The sequence below is a fragment of the Ctenopharyngodon idella genome, chromosome 5, assembly GCF_019924925.1.
Source record: "Ctenopharyngodon idella isolate HZGC_01 chromosome 5, HZGC01, whole genome shotgun sequence".
NCBI lineage: Eukaryota > Metazoa > Chordata > Actinopteri > Cypriniformes > Xenocyprididae > Ctenopharyngodon > Ctenopharyngodon idella.
This window is the reverse complement of record NC_067224.1, coordinates 26,830,704-26,853,939: the sequence shown is the minus strand read 5'-3', so window position 1 is coordinate 26,853,939 and position 23,236 is coordinate 26,830,704. Positions and strand designations below refer to the sequence as shown.

Sequence of the window (23,236 nt, the reverse complement as noted above, 5' to 3'; positions counted from 1 at the left end):
CAGCGCTCAGTGGCTCGATCCCAGGCGACTGTGGGGCCTGTTTGCATTTGTTGGTTAGAATGTAATTATGAATGCTAAATGATGTTTTGTGCATGTGAGTTTTATCTGATTATGCGAGCTCCGTTCATATGAGCTGTCTGGGGAGAGACAGGCAGAGAAAAGAGAAGATAGATTTTTCAGAGGTGTATATTGAGGTTTATATGAGACGTTCTCCAGTTCTCGCACAGTAAAAGCAATTCCATTATCTCAAATTTACTTGACAGAAAACCTCATATCTCTCAGCATGCATTGTTATTGGAGGATAAGTGTTTTAGCTTGTATTATTTGCCTGTCGCTTGGTGATGGATGCTGTGCTCGGTGGACAGCGGCACAAAGATGTAATTCAATCTTTGGGTGAATGGAAAGTGTGTTTTAGCAGATAAAGTATAAAGAGTGGACAGCTGAAAGACACTGACTAGACTATTCTAGTGCGTAATGGTGTCTGGGTGTGTACTTTTGGCTGGAAGTGTTATTGCACTGATTGGTTGTGTGTGGGTGGGCATAGTTATATGCATACTGTGTGTATTCACAAACACACACACACACACATACATACATGTTCTAAATATCATACTAAATACTACATATCAGCACTCTGGCATTCAATTAGATAATTGGATCTAACTGCAATAACATAACATAATAAGATTAGATAAAATTAGACAAATAACAATAGTCATTTATAGTATGTCCTCATTTAGATAGCTAGGTAAAAGTGTGCATGTGTTAAATAAGATTGCAGGCCGATTTTGTAATGCCTATGAGAAGTGCTAATAGACAGACACAATATCTCAATAAATAGTAGACAAACAGCCTCCAAAATAGTTTAAAACTCATTGTGAGTTGAGATTCAGCTCAAATGTTTGTCTTTGCCTCATCTATAAGCCACAGGACTTTCTAACAAAAAGAAACAAGCTCTCTTTGGCTGGTGCGCACCCCCCGTGCTCAGCTCCGAGGGTCTCGTAAGCCAAGCTTTGTGTGTCATGTCAGATGCGGCTTTGTGTATTGTGAGAGATGCATGTAAAAGGAGCTTCTTGTTTGTTGTGACCTTCAGAAATGGCAGAGATGCATGGGGAGAACGTCTAACAGCGAGAGAAAAACCTCTTCACCTTCTCTTTTCACTTGTCAACTAAGACAGGATGTGGACTCAGTGGTGTTGTGGTGACGAAGTGCTGCAGTGAAAGACACATTGTGGTCTGGGACAGGATGCCCTTAGATGCTGATCTGAGATCAGCCTCTCTCAGTCAAGCACAGACGGCAGCATCACTCATTTGTAGAGGGAGGAAGAATAAGAAGCTGATCTCAGTTCAGCTATAAATAACATCCTTGGCTATAAGGCTGTGAGTTTCTAATCACAGTCTACACTTTAACCAACAGCTTATTTCTCAGTAACTTCAGTTCAGATTTGTCCAAAAATGAGCCTCCTGCAGAGAGACAGAGTGAAAAAGAGAGAGAGAGGGAGGAAATGATGCAGGGGGAAATGTTAAGAGATGCAGCTTTTCTGCTGTATTTTGCACACGCACACTTTAAACAATGTGCCTGAAAGCGTTTGACATTTCCTTCCAACCACCTGCTGTGAAGTGTGTGTGCGTGTGTGCAATATCTTTCATTTCTCCTCCACATCTTTTCATAATCGTTGGAACGGGCTGTTTGGAAGCACTTGCAGGTGTGTTAGCCAACCCACTTGCAAATATTGCATGTTAAGCAAACTCTTCAATTGGCCAGTCTGTATTTACCAGATCAATCCCTGACACTGGACTCAATAAGTTGGCAAGGTTTAACAATGAGATTTATTTATAAAAAATAAAACAATAAAATTAATTTATCCTGTTAGCAATCCACTGTACCACCCCTGGTACAAATACCATTCAAAATAGACCTTAGGAAGGGGTTATTCATCTGATGGCAGAGTTTACTCCAGTCTTCAGTGACACAATCTTTCAGAAAGCGTTCTAATATGCTGATATTAGAATTTTGTGCTCAAGAAACTTTTCTTCAGTATTGACCGTTGTTCTGCTTATTATTTTATAAATATATATATATATATATATATACTATATTGCCAAAAGTATTGGGACACCCTTCCAAATCACTGAATTCAGGTGTTCCAATCACTTCCATGGCCACAGGTGTATAAAATCAAGCACCTAGGCATGCAGACTGCTTCTACAAACATTTGTGAAAGAATGGGTCGCACTCAGGAGCTCAGTGAATTCAAGCGTGGTACTGTGATAGGTTGCCACCTGTGCAATAAGTCCATTCATGAAATTTCATAACAAAGTGGAAGCAATTGATAACAACAGCAACTCAGCCACAAAGTGGTAGGCCACGTAAAATCACAGAGCGAGGTCAGCGCATGCTGAGGCGCACAGTGCGCAGAAGTCGCCAACTTTCTGCAGAGTCAATAGCTACAGACCTCCACACTTCGTGTGGCCTTCAGGTTAGCTCAAGAACAGTGCATAGAGAGCTTCATGGAATAAGTTTCCATGGCTGAGCATCTGCATCCAAGCCTTACATCACCAAGTGCAATGCAAAGCGTCGGATGCAGTGGTGTAAAGCACGTCGCCACTGGACTCTAGAGCAGTGGAGACGTGTTCTCTAGAGTGACGAATCACGCTTCTCTGTCTGGCAATCCGATGGACGAGCCTGGGTTTGGCGGTTGCCAGGAGAACGGTGCTTGCCTGACTGCATTGTGCCAAGTGTAAAGTTTGGTGGATGGGGGATTATGGTGTGGGGTTGTTTTTCAGGGCTTGGCCCCTTAGTTCCAGTGAAAGGAACCTAATGCTTCAGCATACCAAGACATTTCGGACAATTTCATGCTCCCAACTTTGTGGGAACAGTTTGGGGATGGCCCCTTCCTGTTCCAACATGACTGCGCACCAGTGCACAAAGCAAGGTCCATAAAGACATGGATGACAAGTTTGGTATGGAGGAACTTGACTGGCCTGCACAGAGTCCTGACCTCAACCCAATAGAACACCTTTGGGATGAATTAGAGCGCAGACTGCGAGCCAGGCCTTCTCGTCCAACATCACTGCCTGACCTCACAAATGTGCTTCTAGAAGAATGGTCCAAAAATCCCATAAACACTAAAGAACATGGTGTTTAGCGTTAGTGCACTCGCCTCGCATGCCAGCAGCGATCGGGCCCGGGTACGAGACCGACTTGGAGCAGGGTGGTTAGGATTAGAGTGTGAGTTTTGGAGGCGGAGCAATTAAGAGAGGGGTGGGTTTGTTTGGGTTGATTTCAACAATCAACAATGTCCAACAGCGTAGTTCAAAATCTACTTACCCCACCTTGAAAAAAAAAAAAAAAAACTTGAATTTCCCTAAAGTGATGAATAAAGTATCTATTATTATTATTATGTTTGTGTCAAATAATAAAGTTCAAAAGAACAGCATTTATTTGAAATATAATAATCTTGTAACATTATGTCTTTACTGTAACTTTTGATCAATTTAATGCATTTTTGCTAAATAAAAGTATTAATTTAGTATTTTTTTTATTAAATTTTGAAAGAGACTTCTTTCAAAAACATTTAAAAATCTTACAGGCAGTGTTGCCAAGTCCACTGTTTTCCCTTTTAAATTGTTGCTGCGGTTCGATTTTGTTTTACTTTTTTTTTTTTTTTTGCATTTTATATTTTTTCTTTACAAGAAGAAAATTTGTAATAGGCTGGAAATTATTCAGATAAAATGTAACTATAAATAAATTGAACAATGGAATATGGTGCAAATTATTACTAATTAGTTTGTAGTTTTCAAAACATTCTTACCGGTGCTTTCAAGAAGTAATTTTTGCAATTTTTAACAACACTTCATCTCTTTGCAACAACAATGTAGAATGCAACACAAAAAACCAAGGCACAATAAATGGATGTTCAAGCTCAATTAATGTAAAGTTTTCAGTGTAAATACCAAACTGTCCGGAAAGGGCAAGTTACTATTCCATCAACTGGCCTGAAACTCTCTCACACTGGCCTCCGAATTGAGCAGGCCATCTTTATTGATGAGCCCAGTTGAACTGTGTAACACTTCAGATGTTCAACCAAAGAGGTTGCAACCAGCATGCAATATATGTAAATGTACATAACCACCAGCCATTGCAGCCCATGTGGCTTTCATAACCTGTTTCTCTGTATGTTTATCTCTGCAGTGGGTTCTTGCGTTTGAGATTTTCATCCCTCTGGTGCTTTTCTTCATACTCCTGGGCTTGCGGCAGAAGAAGCCGGCCATTCCTGTGAAAGAAGGTAAGTTTCATCACAACACAGAGAGAGATGAACAGGAGTAGGAGGAAGGAAGGAAATGTAAGGTGGCTCTTATCCCAAACCAGCTCATTCTTGCCCCCTCCAGTGGTCAGATCACTTCTGTTGTTACCTGGGGTTCTTATGAAGTTCACACATCCACTGTAATAATGCTCTGTAAGTGTGTCTGAATTAGTTAGACTGGGTCCTTTAGCCTTTATCAGTAATTAAAGGGACAGTTCACTCAAAAATCTCTCATGATGCTCCAAACCTGTATGTTTCTTTCTTCTGTGGAACACAAAAGGAAATACTTTGCAGAATGTTCTGGCTGTTATTTTCTATACAATGAAAGTGAAAGGACTGGAGTTGTCAAGCTTCAAAAAAAGTATTATAAAAGTAATCCATACAACTTCTGCACTACATTCCCAATCTTCTAAAGTCATACAATAGCTTTTAAATTGCATTCACGTACATTCAAATTGTGTGGAAAATGAGTAAACATTCTGGCTTTTGTGTTCCATTGAAGAAAATAATTTTTTGTACAGGTTTGGAATGACATGAGGGTGAGTACATGACTTTTCATTTTTGGATGAACTATCCCTTTAAATGTTGTTTGTGGTATATGATAATGTTTATCCATTTTTATATGTGGTTGCATCATACAACTTTGCCAATCTGTCATTGATTGCAAAGATTGTTTGGCTGTTAGACAGAGCTTTAGCCATGTATTTTGTTTTCACAGAACACCCTCATTTGTATGTCATCACAATGTCTGTTATTTCCAATGCTGAAATCACACCATGTTTTGTTTTTTTATTTTGCTTCTTTCTGTCATCTGTCCTCAATACTTTCTCTCTCTCTCTACAACTCTGTCTTTCATTCTTTCTTTCTCAACGTGCATGTTCACTGCATGCTGGACCAGTGTGTAAGTCAAAATGTTTTTTTTTTTTATGTGGCTAAATTCTTAACTCTTTTGGGTTTGTGGGATCATTCCACTGTGTGTCCTCTAATTATGAGTGTGTGCTTTTCCGTGGTCACTAACGTGTTTATTGTGCTGTTATTGTGTATTTGTAATGCATCAATCTAATGGTAAAAGGGCCCAAATAATTCCAGCAGTATGTGCACTCTGGAGCTTGCCCATATGTCAAACACACACATGCACACAACGTAAGAAAATGAATAACACTCACTGTGACATAACCAGGCGTGATGCATCAAGATTCCAGAAAATGTTTGCGTTCACACTGAAAGTGAAAAAGCTGTGTGACATATCAAATCCAAGTCAATCAAAACAGTAAGGGTGAGTTCAGTCTGTTTGTGTTTTCTTCCACTCGCATCGCACAGCACGTTGTAACATTTTTTCTATGACTTCCATTATGCTTCCCCAGGCATCATCCTTTTTATGTTTTACCTTGAGAGATTTGTCATACGTTTCTCCACAGCCACGATCAATCTCTTCAAGGCTCATCCATGTGTGATGTTAAATATATAGTGCTCACCAAAAGTTTTGAAATGGCCTACATTTCAAAGTGGGGTTTTGGACAATATTGGCATAAATTCTTCATTTTTTTTGGCATAAATGCATTAAAGTAACTTATAATTATCATTGAGACCAGTTGTAATGTTTTCCTTTTGCATTACATAATAATGGCGATATAAACATGTCAGTGTCAGACATGCCCTTTTTTTTTTTTTTTTTTTTGTTTATTATTAAAAATAAATATTGATGACGTATGCAGCCTTCAAATGCGACTTCCCGAGAATGCAACCTCCGAAATGAGACGCAGCTATTGATAATAATAAGAAATGTTATGATGTAATGATGCTGATGAAATTCAGCAGAAAAATCAGTTACCTTTAAAATATAATAAAATATAAAAGTTATTTAAATTGAAATATTATTTCATGATATTACTATTTTTTTATATAGAAATTTAAAAATACAAAAAAAGGTGTGCACATTCCTCAAACCCAAACAGGGCTCAAGTGCAGGACAAAGGAGACAAACTGAAGCAAAAAACAAACATAATGTCCGCACACTGATATAACTGCTCTATAAAATAATTTTTGCAAAGTTTTGATTATCAGGTCTTGTTCCTGATGAAGTCCTGATGGTTAGAACGTTGCAATAAATCCAATAAATACTTTTATGGAGCAGTTATGTCAGCGTGCGGACATTATGTTTGTTTTTTGCTTCAGTTATATAGAAATTTAGCCTTTGTGAACAGAGACTTCTTTCAAAAACATTTAAAAAGTGTTGCCAAGTCCACTGTTTTCCCTTTTAAATTGTTGCTGCGGTTCAATTTTTTATTTATTTTTTCTTGTGGGTTAAAGGTCGCCCTGCCCTCCAGAACATACAATTACGGCGCTCCAATTTTTGGGCTAATTTTGATTGGTCATCGGGCTAGTTTTGTTGCGCTGACCTGGCAACCCTGCTTACAGACCCCAAACTTTTGAACGTTAGTGTATGTTTTCAAAGTTTGTGTTGTCTATTTTCAATGCAAAGTATTCACATAATGGTAAGAATTTATGCTGATATTGTCCAAAGACGTTTTCAAAGACTAGGACATTTTTTAAACTTTTGAAGGGTGATTTTCATCCAACGAGTATCCAGTGTGAACGAGGCTCCCCATCACAATGCTGCAGAAATTGAAAGTAGTAGGAACAGGAACTAGGATTAGCATAGCTTTTCATCGCTTGCCATTTTATTGCGTCACGCCTGGTGTAAGAGGTTTAGGTGTTGGCCCCCATATGTCTCTGAACACTAACATAATCCACAATCCACTGTGAACGAAGGATCTGTTTTACAATGACACGTTATTCAAACATCTTGTCCTGATAATGACACATCTGTGCTTTCCTCAACCAATGAGTTATGATTCAAATTGTCAGACACTCTCACACACATCTACTTACTGAGCCATCAGGTTATTTCCCCTGACTGATCTTTGCTCTTTTAATCCTCGGCTGTGTTTGCGGAGTGGGAGCAGATGTCAGATATAAGAGTTAGGAAACCGAGGCAATAAACATAGCTACCTCTTGTGAGCAGACAACCTGTCACTGGAACAGCAGAAATATAACACGCCTCAGTGTTAACATCAATCGAGGGACATTTTTTTGCAGAGTCGACAGGTGCTGAATGGTGAGCAGTGTTTAGCTAACGCTGCTGCTTCTGGGTGAAAGCAGCATGGTGTGTTGCGGTGTTTTTTTTCTTTTTTTTTTTTAGAGCAGGCGACGTTGGACGAGGATACCAAATCCACAGGCCACACGCTGCAGTGACAAAACACTTAGGGGGGAAAAAAGAATCAGCATTTACCATTAAGTAACCTTCTAGATCTCTTCGTCAGCGCCAGTTGCCTCATGTTTGCATTTCAGGCAAGGCTGCCAAAGTGAATGGAGGCGAAAGCTGAATCTGAATTGACTGATGCTCTAATGGAGGATCACATCTCTCAGAGCCATTCATTAATTAAGGCTTCATTAAATAATCTCAGCAGTTATATAGGCCTAATTTAGTCATTAGCAGATCAATGCAAAGTTGTAATAAGGGATTGTTTTTATCAGAGAATTGCCATCTGAAAGGTAGTAGTAGCCTACATTTCAGCAAGTGAATTGTCTTTTTGAACAAATGTTACGTTATCCAAATTTACGGTTGCCAAGACCATTGTTTAGTGCTTAGTGCATATACTTCAAATACATGGTGCTCATGAGGGAAACGCAGGTTTGAATCTGGCCTGTTGTTGCCTTTAAAGGGTTAGTTCACCCAAAAATGAAAATTCTGTTGTTAATTACTCACCCTCATGTCATTCCACACCCGTAAGACCTTCGTTCATCTTCGGAACACAAATTAAGATATTTTTCATAAAATCCGATGGCTCAGTGAGGCCTGCATTGCCAGTAAGAAAATTAACACTTTCAGTGCCCAGAAAGGTACTGAAGATGTATTTAAAACAGTTCATGTGACTACAGTGGTTTAACCTTAATGTTATGAAGCGACGAGAATACTTTTTGTGTGCCAAAAAAACACATAACGACTTTATTCAACAATATCTAGTGATGGGCGATTTCAAAACACTGCTTCATGAAGCTTCAAAGGTTTATGAATCTTTTGTTTCGAATCAGTGGTTCAGAGCGTGTATCAAACTGCCAAAGTCACGCCCCCCCAGTGGTGAACCATTGAAATTTCGAAACACTTATGATGTAACAAAGCCTTGTTTACTGAAATCACGTGACTTTGGCAGTTTGTTACGCGCTCCGAACCACTGATTCGAAACAAAAGATTGGTAAAGCTTCGAAGCTTTATGAAGCAGTGTTTTGAAATCGCCCATCACTAGATATTGTCGAAAAATGTAATTATTTGGGGGGTTTTGGTGCACAAAAAGTATTCTTGTCGCTTCATAACATTAAGGTTGAACCACTGTAATCACATTAACTGTTTTAAATACGTCTTTATTAGCTTTCTGGGCATTGAAAGTGTTAATTGTCTTGCTGGCAATGCAGGGCGCACTAAGTCATCGGATTTTATCAAAAATATCTCAATTACATTTTAAAATATACAGTGCTGCTTGAAAGTTTGTGAACCCCTTGCAGAATCTGTGAAAAATTTTAACAAAATAAGAGAGATCATGAAAATGCATGTTATTTTTTATTTAGTACTGTCCTGAGTAAGATATTTTACATAAAAGATGTTTACATATAATTTACAGGACAAAAAAATAGCTGAATTTATTAAAATGACCCCATTCAAAAGTTTGTGAACCATTCTTAATACTGTGTGTGGTTACCTGGATGATCTCTGACTGTTTTTATGTTTTGTGATGGTTGTTTGTGAGTCCCTTGTTTGTCCTGAACAGTTAAACTGAACTGCATATTTTGCATTTTTGAACCCTTTCCAGCAGTGACTGTATGATTTTGAGATCCATCTTTTCACACTGAGGACAACTGAGGGACTCAAACACAACTATTAAAAAAGGTTCAAACATTCAGTGATGCTCCAGAAGGAAACAATGCATTAAGAGTCGGGGGGTGAAAACTTTTTGAATTTGAAGATCAAGGTAAATTGTACTTAATCTGTCTTCCAGGAAACATGTAAGTATCTTCGGTTGCATCCAAAAGGGCAGTACTAAATGAAAAAAATTGATATTTAAACAAAATAAGAAAAATTTGGACTTCTTCATCCTATTCAAAAGTTTTCACCTCCCGGGTCTTGATGCAACGTGTTTCCTTCTGGAGCATCAGTGAATGTTTGAACCTTTTTTAATAGTTGTGTTTGAGTCCCTCAGTTGTCCTCAGTGTGAAAAGATGGATCTGAGAATCATACAGCCACTGCTGGAAAGGGTTCAAATATGCAAAATATGCTGGAAAACTGAAGAATCTGCAGGACCTGGAGGATTTTTCTGAAGAATATTGGGCAGTTTAACTGTTCAGAATAAACAAGGGACTCATGAACAACCATCACAAAACAAAAAACAGTCAGAGATCATCCAGGTAACCACACACAGTATTAAGAATCAATGGTTCACAAGCTTTTGAACGGGGTCATGTTAATAAATTCAGCTATTTTTTTTGTCTTGTGAATTATATGTAAACATCTTTTATGTAAAATATCTTACTCAGGACAGTACTAAATAAAAAATAACATGCATTTTGTATGATCTCTCTTATTTTGTTAAAATGTTTCACATTTTCACAGATTCTGCAAGGGGTTCACAAACTTTCAATATTAAAATAAGAAACAGTTATTTTAAATTAGAAACTATATATTTGATTAAATGAATGCAGCCTTGGTGAACATAAGAGACTTCTTTCAGAAACATGAAAAAACTTACAAGCCCCAATCATTTGAAAGGTAGTGTAGCTTGCTTGAAAATACTACTCATTTAGGTGCCAGGATTGCATGACCAAATTACGTTTCCCATCATTCTCTGTGGCAGCATGATAAATGCATAAATTACACACCAAATGCGCATATTTTTCTCTTTATTTTGTTGCTTTAGTGCTAAAAAGCTTCCTACCTCTGTTATAAAGTATAAAATTGATACTGGTTGGAATAAAATGCATGCAGGCACTCGCATCATGACAGAATTATGATTTCTGAATTAGGAATTTCTCAGGAGGACTTGAAGGCAGCAATGAGTCCTGATCCATGGTTGTCACTCCTGCAGTGTTTGTGGCCTTTGAGAAACAAACATAATCATTTACCCGTCCCTGAGATTTGACTCCATATGAAGTGTGTACTGGAGCAGGTTGCCGTGAGGAAGTGAGTCATCTAAACACTGCTGTGCGTTCCTGTGTTCTATAAGACGCGACTGGCAGCATGTGGGTGTAGAAGAGCTATGCAACACAGCAAGGCTGGTTTCTCTCTGCTTCAGTGACAGCTTGTCCAGGCAACCTCTGCGTGTGTGATAAATGAAATAATTTGAAGGCCACTTGGAGTTTATCGAAGCGATCTGACATCTGAAACCCTCTCTGACCCTGTGTTTGCTCTCTGATATGTGACGGCAGCTTCTTTTTCTCTCCCTGTCTTTTAATCTCTCCCCAAATCTTTGATCTGTGGACCTCGGAAAATGTCATCGTCATTGTTTGTTCTGTTATCCCACATCCTACGATCCCCGCCCATTCACTCACATTCCCGACCATAAATATTTATCTCCATCCACACACTGATCTGTTTTTATGTTCCTCTCCAATTCTACATCTGAACACAACTGCACCTTCGTCAACACCATTTAAACCTCATTGCAATGCTGGATTTCACTCTTCTGTCACCTCCATCCTCTTCGTCCCTCCACCCTGGTGGTCTGTTTTTCCCCGGTTCTGTCCAGCCTTCTACAGCGCGGCCCCTCTCACCTCAGCGGGCATCATTCCCATCATGCAGTCTTTGTGTCCGGATGGTCAGCGGGATGAGTTTGGCTTCCTGCAGTATAAAAACTCCACGTGAGTCCACCTACGCTCTGTTTCCGATATATATTTTTTTTTATCTCTCTCTCGATGACTAAGATGGGCTCTAATGGATTCTGTTCTCATTATATGGTGTGAATAGCAGTCACCATCACCACCTGTAGTAGTGATGATATAAGTTGTTAAATTGTGTAATGGATCTTATCTTTGTGCTTAGATGTGACATGATCTTGTGATGGTTTGTAGTGGATCTCAACCTCCACATTGTGTTTTCAATGCGAGTGTGCTAGCTTAACTAGCAAGACTGCCTTGGATAATCAGCTTTGCTGCAAGTAGTTTTTCAAGTTTTGCTGGTGAACAGCATGACTATACTAGTCCACCAGCCAGACCAGCACCAAACTAGCATTAATTAGCATCAGTGCATCAAAGGACTCAGTGTTGTTATTGTTAAAGGGTTAATTCACCTAACAATGAATATTCTGTCATTAATTACTCACCCTCATGTGGTTCCACACCCGTAAGACCTTCGTTCATCTTCGGAACACAAATTAAGATATTTTTTATGAAATCCAATTGCTCAGTGAGGCCTCCATTGCCAGCAAGATAATTAATACTTTCAAATGCCCAAAAAAGCTACTAAAGATATATTTAAAAGTTCATGTGACTGCAGTGGTTCAATCTTAATGTTATGAAGTGACGAGAATATTTTTTGTGCGCCAAAAAAACAAAATAACGACTTTATTCAACAATTCAAAACACTGCTTCATGAAGCTTCGAAGCTTTACGAATCTTTTGTTTCAAATAAGTGGTTCGGAGCGTGTATCAAACTGCCAAAGTCACGCCCCACAGTGGTGAACCATTGAAATTTCGAAACACTTATGACGTAACGAAGCCTTGTTTACTGAAATCATGTGACTTTGGCAGTTTGATACATGCTCTGAACCACTGATTAGAAACAAAAGATTCATAAAGCTTTGAAGCTTAATGAAGCAGCGTTTTGAAATTGCCCATCACTAGATATTGTTGAATAAAGTCGTTATTTTGGGGGGGGGGGTTTGTGCACAAAAAGTATTCTCATCGCTTCATAAAATTAAGGTTGAACCATTGCAGTCACATGAACTGTTTTAAACTGTTTTAGCTTTCTGGGCATCTGAAAGTGTTAATTAACTTGCTGGCAATGCAGGCCTCACTGAGCCATCAGATTTTATCAAAAATATCTTAATTTGTGTTCCGAAGATGAACAAAGGTCTTACGGGTGTGGAATGACATGAGGGTAAGTAATTAATGAGAGAATTTTCATTTTTGGGTGAACTAACGCTTTAATTAAAACTAAATCTATTAAAAATAGATTTTGTTAATTGAAATAAAGCTTAAATAATCTGGATATATTAGATGGAAAAACCTAAGCTTATGCCTTGGCAACTAACTGAAAAAAACTAAAAATAAAAAAGCTGAAGTTCTAAAATACTGAAACTAAAATGAAATAACTCCACAAAATTACTAAAACTTAAAATTAAAATAAAAACTTATAAAAAAAATCAAAATATTAAAAACACTATACTGTTATATAAATAATAGGGTAACACTTTACAATAAGGTTCCATAAGTAAATGATAGTTATTGCGTGAACTAACCTTCACTAACAATGAACAATACATTTGTACAGTATTTATTAATCTTTGTTAATGTTAGCTTATAAAAAATACAACTGTTCATTGTTGTCACACTTGCACTCAGTTTGGACTTTGTTTTGTGTTTGCACTGTTTCGCTGCCTGAGTTTATCGTCATTGTAACTGAATTGATTGAGTTATTCTGTTCAGCTGTGTGCACCTCATTATTGTTTGTATAGAAGTACAATATAATAAGTACACATACCTTTCAAAAGAGACCAAAACCATGCATATACTCCAAATGGTTTCAGAACAGCATGGATTTTACTTTGGGTATGCCTTTTTTAGGCAAATTTTACAGGAATGCTAAAGTTAAATAATATAAACAGATAATTTTTTTTTATTATTATTGTTTAATAATGTATTGGTAAATGCTAAAAGTAATTAAAGATTAATAAATGCTTTAGAAGTAGTAGAATTAGAATTAGTTCATGTTTACTAATATCATTCATCTAACTAATGTTAACAAATGGAACCATATATGTATAGTGTTACCAATCATACTAAAATAAAAAAGACCTGCAAGGACCTGATGATACAATATTATGCCAACAACTCCAATACTTTAAAATATTTCTTTCTTTTTTTATCTATAATCTCAATTCTCTAATAATATGTAATCAGTTTAGACCAGTTCTGACCACACTAGTCTAAGCTAGTTTTTTTAGTTGAGCTATCTCCTGTTTAATGATTTGCCCCTATGTTCTTTTTATTTTGCTGTTCTTCTTCCTCTTATCATTGAAGTTTCACCCTCTTTTTTCTTATATTTTTTTAGTGTGACTCAGTTGTTGGAAAGAATCAGTGAAGTTGTGGAGCAGAATCACTTGTTTACATCAGACAGGCCCAGTCTGGGAGAGGAGCTGGAATCACTGCAGCAGCACCTTGAAAGTCTGAGCTCAGCACAAGGCCCTCTAGAGAGCCACTACAACACCAGCCATGGTCAGAAAATACACATACATACACACAAACATACACCAACCTTTACTAACCACACATGTATTTATGCAAATTAACTTTTATTAGAATTAGCGAATTAGAAGCAAGTCACTGTAGTATACGCTATATCAGTGGTTCCCAAACTGGGGTACGTGAGGTGACAAAAGGGGGTACGCGAACAAAATGCTTAGTAGTTCATTTAATTCTACCTTAAAATAATATTAAAACCGAGCATGTATTTCTAATGGCCAAAATGCCATAAATCCAGTACATTTAATAAAATTACCTCATCATTTGCAGTCATAAATGACTGCATCCACACAAGCAGCATGCATATGGTAGATTGCGTGCAGAGTCTGCTGCCTTAAATCGGGCTAAATTAGGCCTACTGTGGTTCTCGACAATGCACCTTTGTAAAAGTGGGGATTTAGCACTTAACATTACTCGCATGAAGAACAAATATAGACACAGATAGTGGATTAATTTCGATTTAAGACTCAAACTTTAACACCTTGTGTTAGTTCTTGTATTTAATGATGATAACGAGCAAGAATGCAATTGTTCCCAAATATCCACATGACTGCAAACGTGACATTATTAGACAACAGGTCAAAAAACAAAACGTACATTTTAAACACAGTACTGTCAGTATTTACTCTATTTTGTAATTAAATAATAGTTCTAACAAAAACCACAGCAGAACTACAACACACGTCTGTGTTTCGCGAACAATTCTGCGGCTATGAACGAATCGTGAGAGTCAATGATTCAATGATTCATTCACAGCCACTTGCTTCGTTACTGAATGAATGAATGACTCGATGACTCACTCAGTGACTTGCTGCCACCTACTGGCGGTTTTAGTTTAATATTTAAAGTTTTACTTAGATTTACCATCATTGCGTATTTCTCTATTGAACATTTTTTATTTAAAACATTATTTATTTTATAAAGTTATTCATAAAGGTAAAAATATGCACTGGAAAATCACTTTAGGGGGCAAATATTGTCCCTTAATGGTAAAGGTGTGACTGCAGTCTAAGTGGAAGAGAGGGGGTACGCAGAAGGATGGTAATCCCTTCAGGGGGTACACCACGCTAAAAAGTTTGGGAACCACTGTGCTATATAAATAGCTCTGCAGTTTCTGCTGGATTTAGTGCTTAAATCCCATTGTTATAAGAATCGTATAAGAATAAATTAACACTATATGTATACTTTGAACATTCAAAAACAACCTTTTCCATATTTTTATGCTGTAATCATGCATTTATATGATGATTTTATAGAGCATGCATTAAAAGGAATCATAGACCACACTGAAGACAACCATACAGCAGTACATTTTAGAGACATATGCCCAAAGCAGCAGACATCTAGCATTTTGAGTGTTATTGAGCTGATTTCTTACACACCAGTGTAATGATGATAATGATGATAACATTCATTCATATGCATGTGAATGCTGGAGACTGCAAAAGAAGCTGATGCAAAAAAGTTTCTTCTTTTGCTGTGTTCCAAAATTAAAAGTGACCTGTATATATGCATAGCTTAAACACATATCACCTACTACACCGCCATTCAAAAGTTTGGGGTTGGAATAATTTTTTGTGTGTGTGTTATTGAAAGAAGTCTATGCTCACCAAGGCAGCATTTTTTTTAAATCAAAACTTCAGTAAATACTGTAATATTGTGAAAAAATTATTACAATTTAAAATAACTGTTTTTAGTTTTAATATATTTTTAAAATGTTTATTTATTCCCGTGATGGCAAAGCTTAATTTTCTGCAGCCATTACTCCAGTCTTCAGTTCAGTATCGTTCAGAAATCTTTAGAAATCTTCGGAAATCATTTTAATATACTGATTTGGTGCTTAAGAAACATTTATCATTATTAACATTGAAAACAGTTAGGCTGATTAATATTGTTTGCAACAGCATTTTTTGTAACAATGTAAAAGTCTTTACTGTCACTTTTAATCAATTTAATGCATCCTTGCTGAATAAAAGTATTTTCTTTCAACAAAAAATATCTTAGTGTCTCCTAAACTTTTGAATGGTAGTGTACACATATGTCAACTGCAGCAAATGCAAACTCCTTTGATGAAAAATGTGTGTGCATGTCTCGGCTTCAGGTTTCACTGTGGGAAGTGTCCTCAGGAACCAGTCGATGTTCCAGCAGTTCCTGATCAGGAACCTTTCCCTGCAAAACGACACCGCCAGCTTGCTGCTCTCTTCCCCCATCAATCTAAAAGAGGTCTGTCTTCACACCTCATCTTACTTTCTCCTCCAACCTACGTAGGTCAGACAGCAGTGCTTTTGAAGTCCAAATCATGACTCAGCATCATGCTCCTCTGAGCTTTCTTCCTCTTTCATCCTCTTTGGAGTCAGCTCAGGTTTGCAACACCATTAACGATTCTGCCCCATGACAACAGAGAGAGAGGTTGTGCGATAGAATCTAATGCTTTAGGGCAGAAGAGCTCCAGTTTAACATGCTTTAATGGGTTAACGTGCTGTAGTCAATGTAAAAGTGTTGAGATATGCTCTTGTGAGTTTCCGAATTAAATGTTAATTTTCCTCAGGCAGTTTAGTTTCTTCTATTCTCTGGCTATTATATATGTATATGTATAAGTATATGTATGAGATAGGAGTTTCTAAATCTGTACTGTGTGTGCGTGTGTTCAGGTGTATAATCTCATCTTTGGGACGTATCCTAAAGTGGGATCAAAGGCGGGAGAAAGGGATGAAGGACAGCATGAACTCCACAGTCCTGGAGAGAAGCTTGTACAGCTGGAGGTACAGGATGACAGAAACACACACACATTTCCTTGTGCATGTCACTAAGCTTTTTAAAAAAAAAAAAAAAAAAAAGAAATTGTTACTTTTATTTAGCAAGGTTGCATTAAATTGATAAATAGGGACATTAAAGACTTTTACATTGTTACAAAAAAATAAGCTTTGCCATCATAAGAAAATATTACATTTTAAAATATAATAACATAAAACAGATATTTTAAATTGTAATAATAACAATATATTTTTTACTATGTTTTTGATAAAATAAATGCAGACTTAGTGGCTCAAAAAACATTACAAAACCTTACCGACCCCAAACCTTTGAATGGTAATGTATGTAATTATTCGTTTTTACAATTTTTGTGTGGATACACTCGTAGTGGATTACATATGCATAAAAAAGCACAATGTATAAAGGTATATTTATGCAACAGTTCCTTTTCTTTAACACTTTTTATCTTTCCAAAAATGAAATTTTCTAACCATTATATGCCTCACAGCACATTTTGGATAAAAGCAGCTGCTAATTAAATAAATATGAAAGTAAATGCAGTTTAAAAAATAACAAACACTGATTGTATATTCCTTAAACTCCATTAAAATGCACAGAAAGTGCAAATACTAAACTTACAGTAATGTAAGTATGCAATTATTAAATAATATAATAATTGTCCCACACTTTACTGACTTAATGCCATCCCAGTGCTGCTGCAGTGCCTTTCTCATTCATATTTCATACTTGTTGAGCTGTTGTAAGCAACTTTTTTGAATACCACACACATAATGTTCCTACTACTTGACAGATATCACGGTGTCCTGAGAAATCACCTGTCTCTGTCCCAGCCCTAGACATTGTAAACAGCAAAAAAGAGTCAGGGGAGCAGGCAGCGCCTTTTTTATGTCAGCAACGCTCTCTGCCTGTAAATCATTTGCTGTGTTTGCTGACGTTAGATTTGTTGGCTTATCTTTAAGTTGGGGATTTTTGAGAAAGGTTGTGTGGTTAATCTAGTATATTAAAATGGTTATTATGCTTGACTGATGGAAAATGTGTTTCATACTCGTAATCATACTCGTTACTGCATTAATTTTGACAGCCCTAAAAATTAGATTAATATTGTTTAGTAATATTGAAACTGATACTTTGGTTTGTATTTAGTAGACAGTTATTTGGCATCACACTATGCATCAGTGGAGTGTGGCATACTACTGAAATGAGGAGGCAAAGTCCCCTTCCTATGCTGGGATTTTTTTTGTGGGCTCCGTTTACTTGTCATGCTGCTGAGCAAACTGAAATTATCTTTGCGCAATAAAGACACAAATCTCGTCAGGTTTAAGCATTTCAAATAAAAAATAAATTATTTACATTTTTATTTTTCTATACTGTTGATTTACTTGCCAATTTGTTTTGAGTAAACATTGCCTACTCAAAACAGCGCCGCTGCTACATATACTGTAAATAGTATAGTTAGTCATTTACTGTGAAGGGCTTTTTTCAATTAGGGCATGCAATTGCTTATAACCTTGCAGTTACAAAACAATCATGATGTTTCAGTCTCTCTAAGTACTCTTTCATACCCAGAAGCAATTACTTGGAGGCTGGCATAGTCTGGAGGGGGGCCTGATTCAGAAGGCATTGAGAGACCCCACTAAAGCAGCTCACCGTCAAGCTCTGCTTAAAGTCCTGTCCCAAGCGCTGGGGATCGCTGGCGGTGGAGGAGGACAAAAATTTGATCCTCAAGCACTGCGTGAGATGGAGGTCAGTCTGCCACTTTAAACCTGAAGTTTTTTAAATGTCAAATAAATTTTCTTGCAGTTCTTTTCCCCGGAAATTGTACTCTTCTTGTTTAATGACAACATCTCACAAAACTGCTTGATTTCTTATATTATTATTTTCTTATATTCTTATATTTCAGGGAATTCTCTTGACTGGTGCAGTGCTTGATACACTCACTTGTGGGGAAGGAGGGAACAGCGAGATAAGCAAAATCCTATTGGTCCCTGAGAAACAACAGGCAGTTTTACAGGCCTATCAAACGACTGTTTGTGGTGGAGGGGCGGGGCAGAGGGCGGAGCTCTTTGGGAAGATGAGTGAAGAATTGAGGGCTCAGATTGATACACAGAGAGTCTTTGATCAGGTACATGCAGGAACAACATTTGGTCACACTTTGTATTTCGTGGCTTTAACTGCAATGTACTGTACTTACATCAAAAAAATAAATCTAAAGTTAGTGTGTAAATGTTAACTGTGAAATTAGCCTAAGAAAGACACAGGAATCTGTCATTTTATTCCATTTTATTACTGTTAAGAAAGTGATTTCCATCACAGAGTGCTATTAAATGCAATATAGAATTTGAGATATGATGGAAATTACACTGTGGTGGGAAGTTTCAGACAAAATAATAATAAAAACCTTCACTCATATACAGAATCTATCCACTGTTAGACATTTGTAGTGTACAATTTAAATAAACTATTGAGAGTATAAAAAGAGTCTACAGAGCTAAAAGTGCCTGTAGTTGAAGAAACACTCTGATACTGTACATATATACTGTACCTATTGCTTTCTCCTCTTTCTTTCTCCATATGTCACTCCCTCCTGTCCTCCCTCTCTCCTCAGTTGCGTCTGGAGCAGTCTAACATGTCTGGACTCTTGGATCAGTCCCACCTTGGGGCTCTGCTGAAGAACCTAGCTGATGTGGAACGGCTGCTGAGGGATGTGGATCTGCTGTCAGGTCTGGCCAGACTGCTCCCTAAAGGGGCCTGTGCAGGCCACCAGCCTCTTCCTATAGCCAACACCACCTCATGGAGCTCCAACACAACAACATGGGGTCCCAACGCAACAGACAGCCCTGTGGAGGAAGGAGAGGGAGCTGCAGGAAATGAGGCTGAAAACCCTAGATCACAGTTTTCTGCCTTTGTTCAGCTGTGGGCAGGTCTTCAGCCCATTCTGTGTGGGAATAACAGGTGTGTATATGGTTGTTAGGGTGTTTTACCTGTCTGAATGTGAAATGTGAATGTTATTTTAAAAAAATCTTTGTTGTTTTATTAGGATCATTGAGCCAGAAGCTCTGAAACAGGGCAATATGAGTTCCCTGGGCTTTACCAGCAAAGAACAAAGAAACCTGGGATTACTCGTCCATCTCATGACTACAAATCCCAAAATCCTCTACTCTCCCATTGGCTCAGAGGTGGATAAGGTCATACAAAAGGCAAGTCCAGACTCTAAGTTTGTTTTAAGGCTAAAAAAGTCTGAGCATTTATAACATATAAATCGGGTTTGCAGCCCCAAACCATTAAAAAAAAAAAAAAAAAAAAACAGAGATTAATTCCTCCTGAATCCAGTTCACCTATTAAAACTTCCTACTGGTCATTCTTTCATTCAATTTAGGTTGTACCCAAGGTGTGTTAATCAGGTTTTTTTCTCTTTAGGCCAATGAAACGTTTGCTTTTGTGGGTAATGTGACTCACTATGCCCGTGTCTGGCTCAACATCTCCGCTGAATTAAGGGCCTTCTTAGAGGAGGGCAAATTGCAAAATCACCTGGTGTGGCTCCAACAGGTAACATTCTGAATTTTATGTCGCTAATTTAACATTTTTTTTAGTTTGAATAGCACTTTATGTTGTGCATGTGCTTGATTTCTTTTGCTTTTTCCATCTGTCGTAGTTCATTGCAGACCTAAAGAGGCACCATGAACTGTTGAACGTCTCAGACAGTGAGCTGATGAACAGTCTGCTGGACGAGAACTTCACCCTGCCAAACACAACCACTCTCCTGGAGCAGCTGCACACCATCGATAATGCTGCTTGTGGCTGGACAAACTTCATGTCAAAGGTGTGTTTTGATGTTGACACTATAGAATTAACACAAATACAAATTTTCAAAAGTCATTTGCATTCTTCATATGATAGGAAAATATATATTTCTGACTTTTTTCCAGCGAGAAATAAATTTTGATTCTATATTCCTCAGGTCAGTGTGGATATCTTCAGAGGCTTCCCTGATGAAGAGAGCATTGTCAATTACACGCTGAACCAGGCCTACCAGGATAATGTCTCAGTCTTTGCAAGTAAGTAATAAATGGATCTCATAAAATTTTTCCCCAATTGATTCTAATGAAACTTATTGAGAAAATGTGCTGGTCATATTGCACTCACAAATCAAAATAAGATATTTTATTGTGTTTAGAAAATACATGAAAATAAAGCAAATATTCAGAAACTAATATTTTTACATTGTGACAGTACTTTAATGGCAATGAAACACATTTTCCTTAGTGCAAAAAGTTTTTTCTATTTGCAATAATGTGAAAAATTATTATTTTTGAAATAATATTATTAATAAATAATATAATTGAAATGGTCAATTATTTTTTGTAAATTGTATTTGTATTGTAAATTGTAAATGTATTTGTTCTGTATTTTAATCAAATAAAACATCATATAACTAAATATTGTTCTACTGTGTGGTGTGTATATAACTATAAAATGCAGTAAAAAATAAGGGTGAGAATCAGTTGAAAATATTGTATTGCTTTTATTGTATTGAGGGGATAAAAATTTCCTGAAAATAATGTTGCAATGCACAATGTAGTCTTTATCTTCTTAAAGTATAGAAAAAAATAAGGTCACACTTTAGATTAGAGTTCAATTCTCACTATTAACTAGTTGCTTATTAGCATGCATATTAATAGGATATTAGCTGTTTATTAGTATTTATAAAGCACATATTAATGCCTTATTCTGCATGACTATATTCTACATCCCTTAATCCTACCCAATACTTAAACTTAACAACTACCTACCTTACTAACTGTTAATAAGCAGTAATTAGGAGTTTATTGAGGCAAAAGTCGTAGTTAATAGTGAGAATTGGACTCTAATTTAAGTGTGACCTTATTTTTTTCTTATGATTTTGGGGTGAAATATGACTCAGCCATTTATTAACAAGCTTTGTGTGACTGACTGACCCATCCATTCCACATTAAAACCACATTTTCATGATTCATTTAGCCCTTAGTCATACATTGTTAAATGTAGCCAGCAGCCATATGTTTAATCTGTGCTTTCTCTCTAGGTGTGATTTTCCAGACCAATAAAGATGGATCTCTGCCACCCCACGTTATGTATAAGATTCGACAGAACTCCAGCTTCACAGAGAAAACCAATGAAATCCGCCGAGCTTATTGGCGTCCTGGGCCGAACACGGGAGGCAAATTCTACTTCCTTTATGGCTTTGTGTGGATCCAAGGTATGATAAGAAGACTTAGCAGGACTTTGTAAAAAATTATGTATTCATAGGATAGGATATCCAAAAACAGATATTGTTTTGTATTTGCTGTAAACTACTTAAGCTGTGAGCACTCTAAACGTTTGATTTTATTGGCATTATTCTGCCATTTGTGCAAAATTTTTACAAAACTGTTGACAAAGCAATAAATCGTTTGCTCTGAAACAACATCCACAGTGCACTGAATTGGCATGGGAAAAGTGGAATGAAGTTGATGTTTTATTCAAAATGAAAGTTATTCTGGTAAAAAGTGCACCTGGTTATGTAAAGCTTAGTGCCCCGGTCAATAAAGTGCTGGTTTGGCTTTTGTGAAAGCTGCGCTTATTCTGGAGCACAGAAAGCGGATCAAAGCTTTTCCTCATTACAATAACTCGAAGCTGCTGTGTGTAAATTCAGTTCTGTTTACTTGATGGTGTGTGTTGACATTTCCATGTTTCTTCCTCTTTTAGATATGATTGAGAGGGCAATCATAAACACATTTGTGGGCCATGATGTTGTGGAGCCTGGAAACTATGTGCAGATGTTTCCCTATCCATGCTACACTAGAGACGAGTGAGCTTGGTCTTCCTTTTTTATTGTATACTTTGTATTCATTTTTCTTTTAGTCTGACTGCTCATAGCCTAAAACGCTGTGTTTAAGACATGGTGAATTGCAGACGTTGAGTTGCATTGTATTAATGTGTTTTATGCATGTGATGGAGTGGTTTCTGAATGATCATGGAGTCAGAGAGAACACAGATGCTGAGATTTAAAAAAAAACAAAAAAAAAAAACAACATCCCTCGCTCCAGGCTAAATCACGCAAGCTTCCCGCTCTGCTTCCACTCAGCATTAAATTTGCAGATGACACAGCATTAGTCAGTCTCCTTCAGGGGAAAGAGGACAATCATAGACTCATCTTAGTTTATTTCGTGGTGTGATTCTTCTGATCCACTTCTTAATACATTTAAGACCAAACAGATGTGGGTAGATTTTAGGAAAAAATCCTTGATGTTTGTTACTACCATTAAAGGAAAGCCATAATAATTAGAAAGTCGTAATGTATAAACATCCTGAGTGTTATGATCTTCTAAATCATTTGCTCATTTGGAGCAAATGATATTTGTGGTACAAAAATCAAGAATTTGATGCTACCTTCAGGCCATACTTAGGTTTAGGTTGCCAGCATAACAGTATCATTTAAAAAAAAAAAAAAAAAAAATGTTTTTAAAAGAAGTTTCTTATGCTCACCAAGGTTGCAATTATTTGGCCAAAAATACAGTAATATTGTGAAATATTATTGCATTTGAAAAAATACCCTTTTCTATTTTGATATATTTTAAAATGTTAGATTTATTCCTGTGTTGGCAAAGCTAAATTTTTAGCAGCCAT

General features: G+C 37.1%; 1 protein-coding gene across 3 annotated transcripts in view; it reads left to right on the top strand.

The window, feature by feature from the left end:
- abca2 (ATP-binding cassette, sub-family A (ABC1), member 2) overlaps nt 1–23,236 on the top strand; it is a 71,076-nt gene that overhangs the window by 24,138 nt on the left and 23,702 nt on the right. For 2 of the 3 annotated variants that reach the window (XM_051892631.1, XM_051892633.1), the window contains 14 exons: nt 4,195–4,288; nt 11,104–11,215; nt 13,626–13,789; nt 15,918–16,039; nt 16,468–16,578; nt 18,158–18,334; nt 18,492–18,713; nt 19,197–19,543; nt 19,629–19,788; nt 20,009–20,137; nt 20,244–20,411; nt 20,550–20,646; nt 21,654–21,827; nt 22,316–22,418. In XM_051892631.1, the coding sequence (XP_051748591.1) occupies nt 4,195–4,288; nt 11,104–11,215; nt 13,626–13,789; nt 15,918–16,039; nt 16,468–16,578; nt 18,158–18,334; nt 18,492–18,713; nt 19,197–19,543; nt 19,629–19,788; nt 20,009–20,137; nt 20,244–20,411; nt 20,550–20,646; nt 21,654–21,827; nt 22,316–22,418 (2,180 nt within the window). The remainder of the gene's footprint in view (nt 1–4,194; nt 4,289–11,103; nt 11,216–13,625; nt 13,790–15,917; nt 16,040–16,467; nt 16,579–18,157; nt 18,335–18,491; nt 18,714–19,196; nt 19,544–19,628; nt 19,789–20,008; nt 20,138–20,243; nt 20,412–20,549; nt 20,647–21,653; nt 21,828–22,315; nt 22,419–23,236) is intronic. The other variant, XM_051892632.1, reaches the window with a different exon arrangement.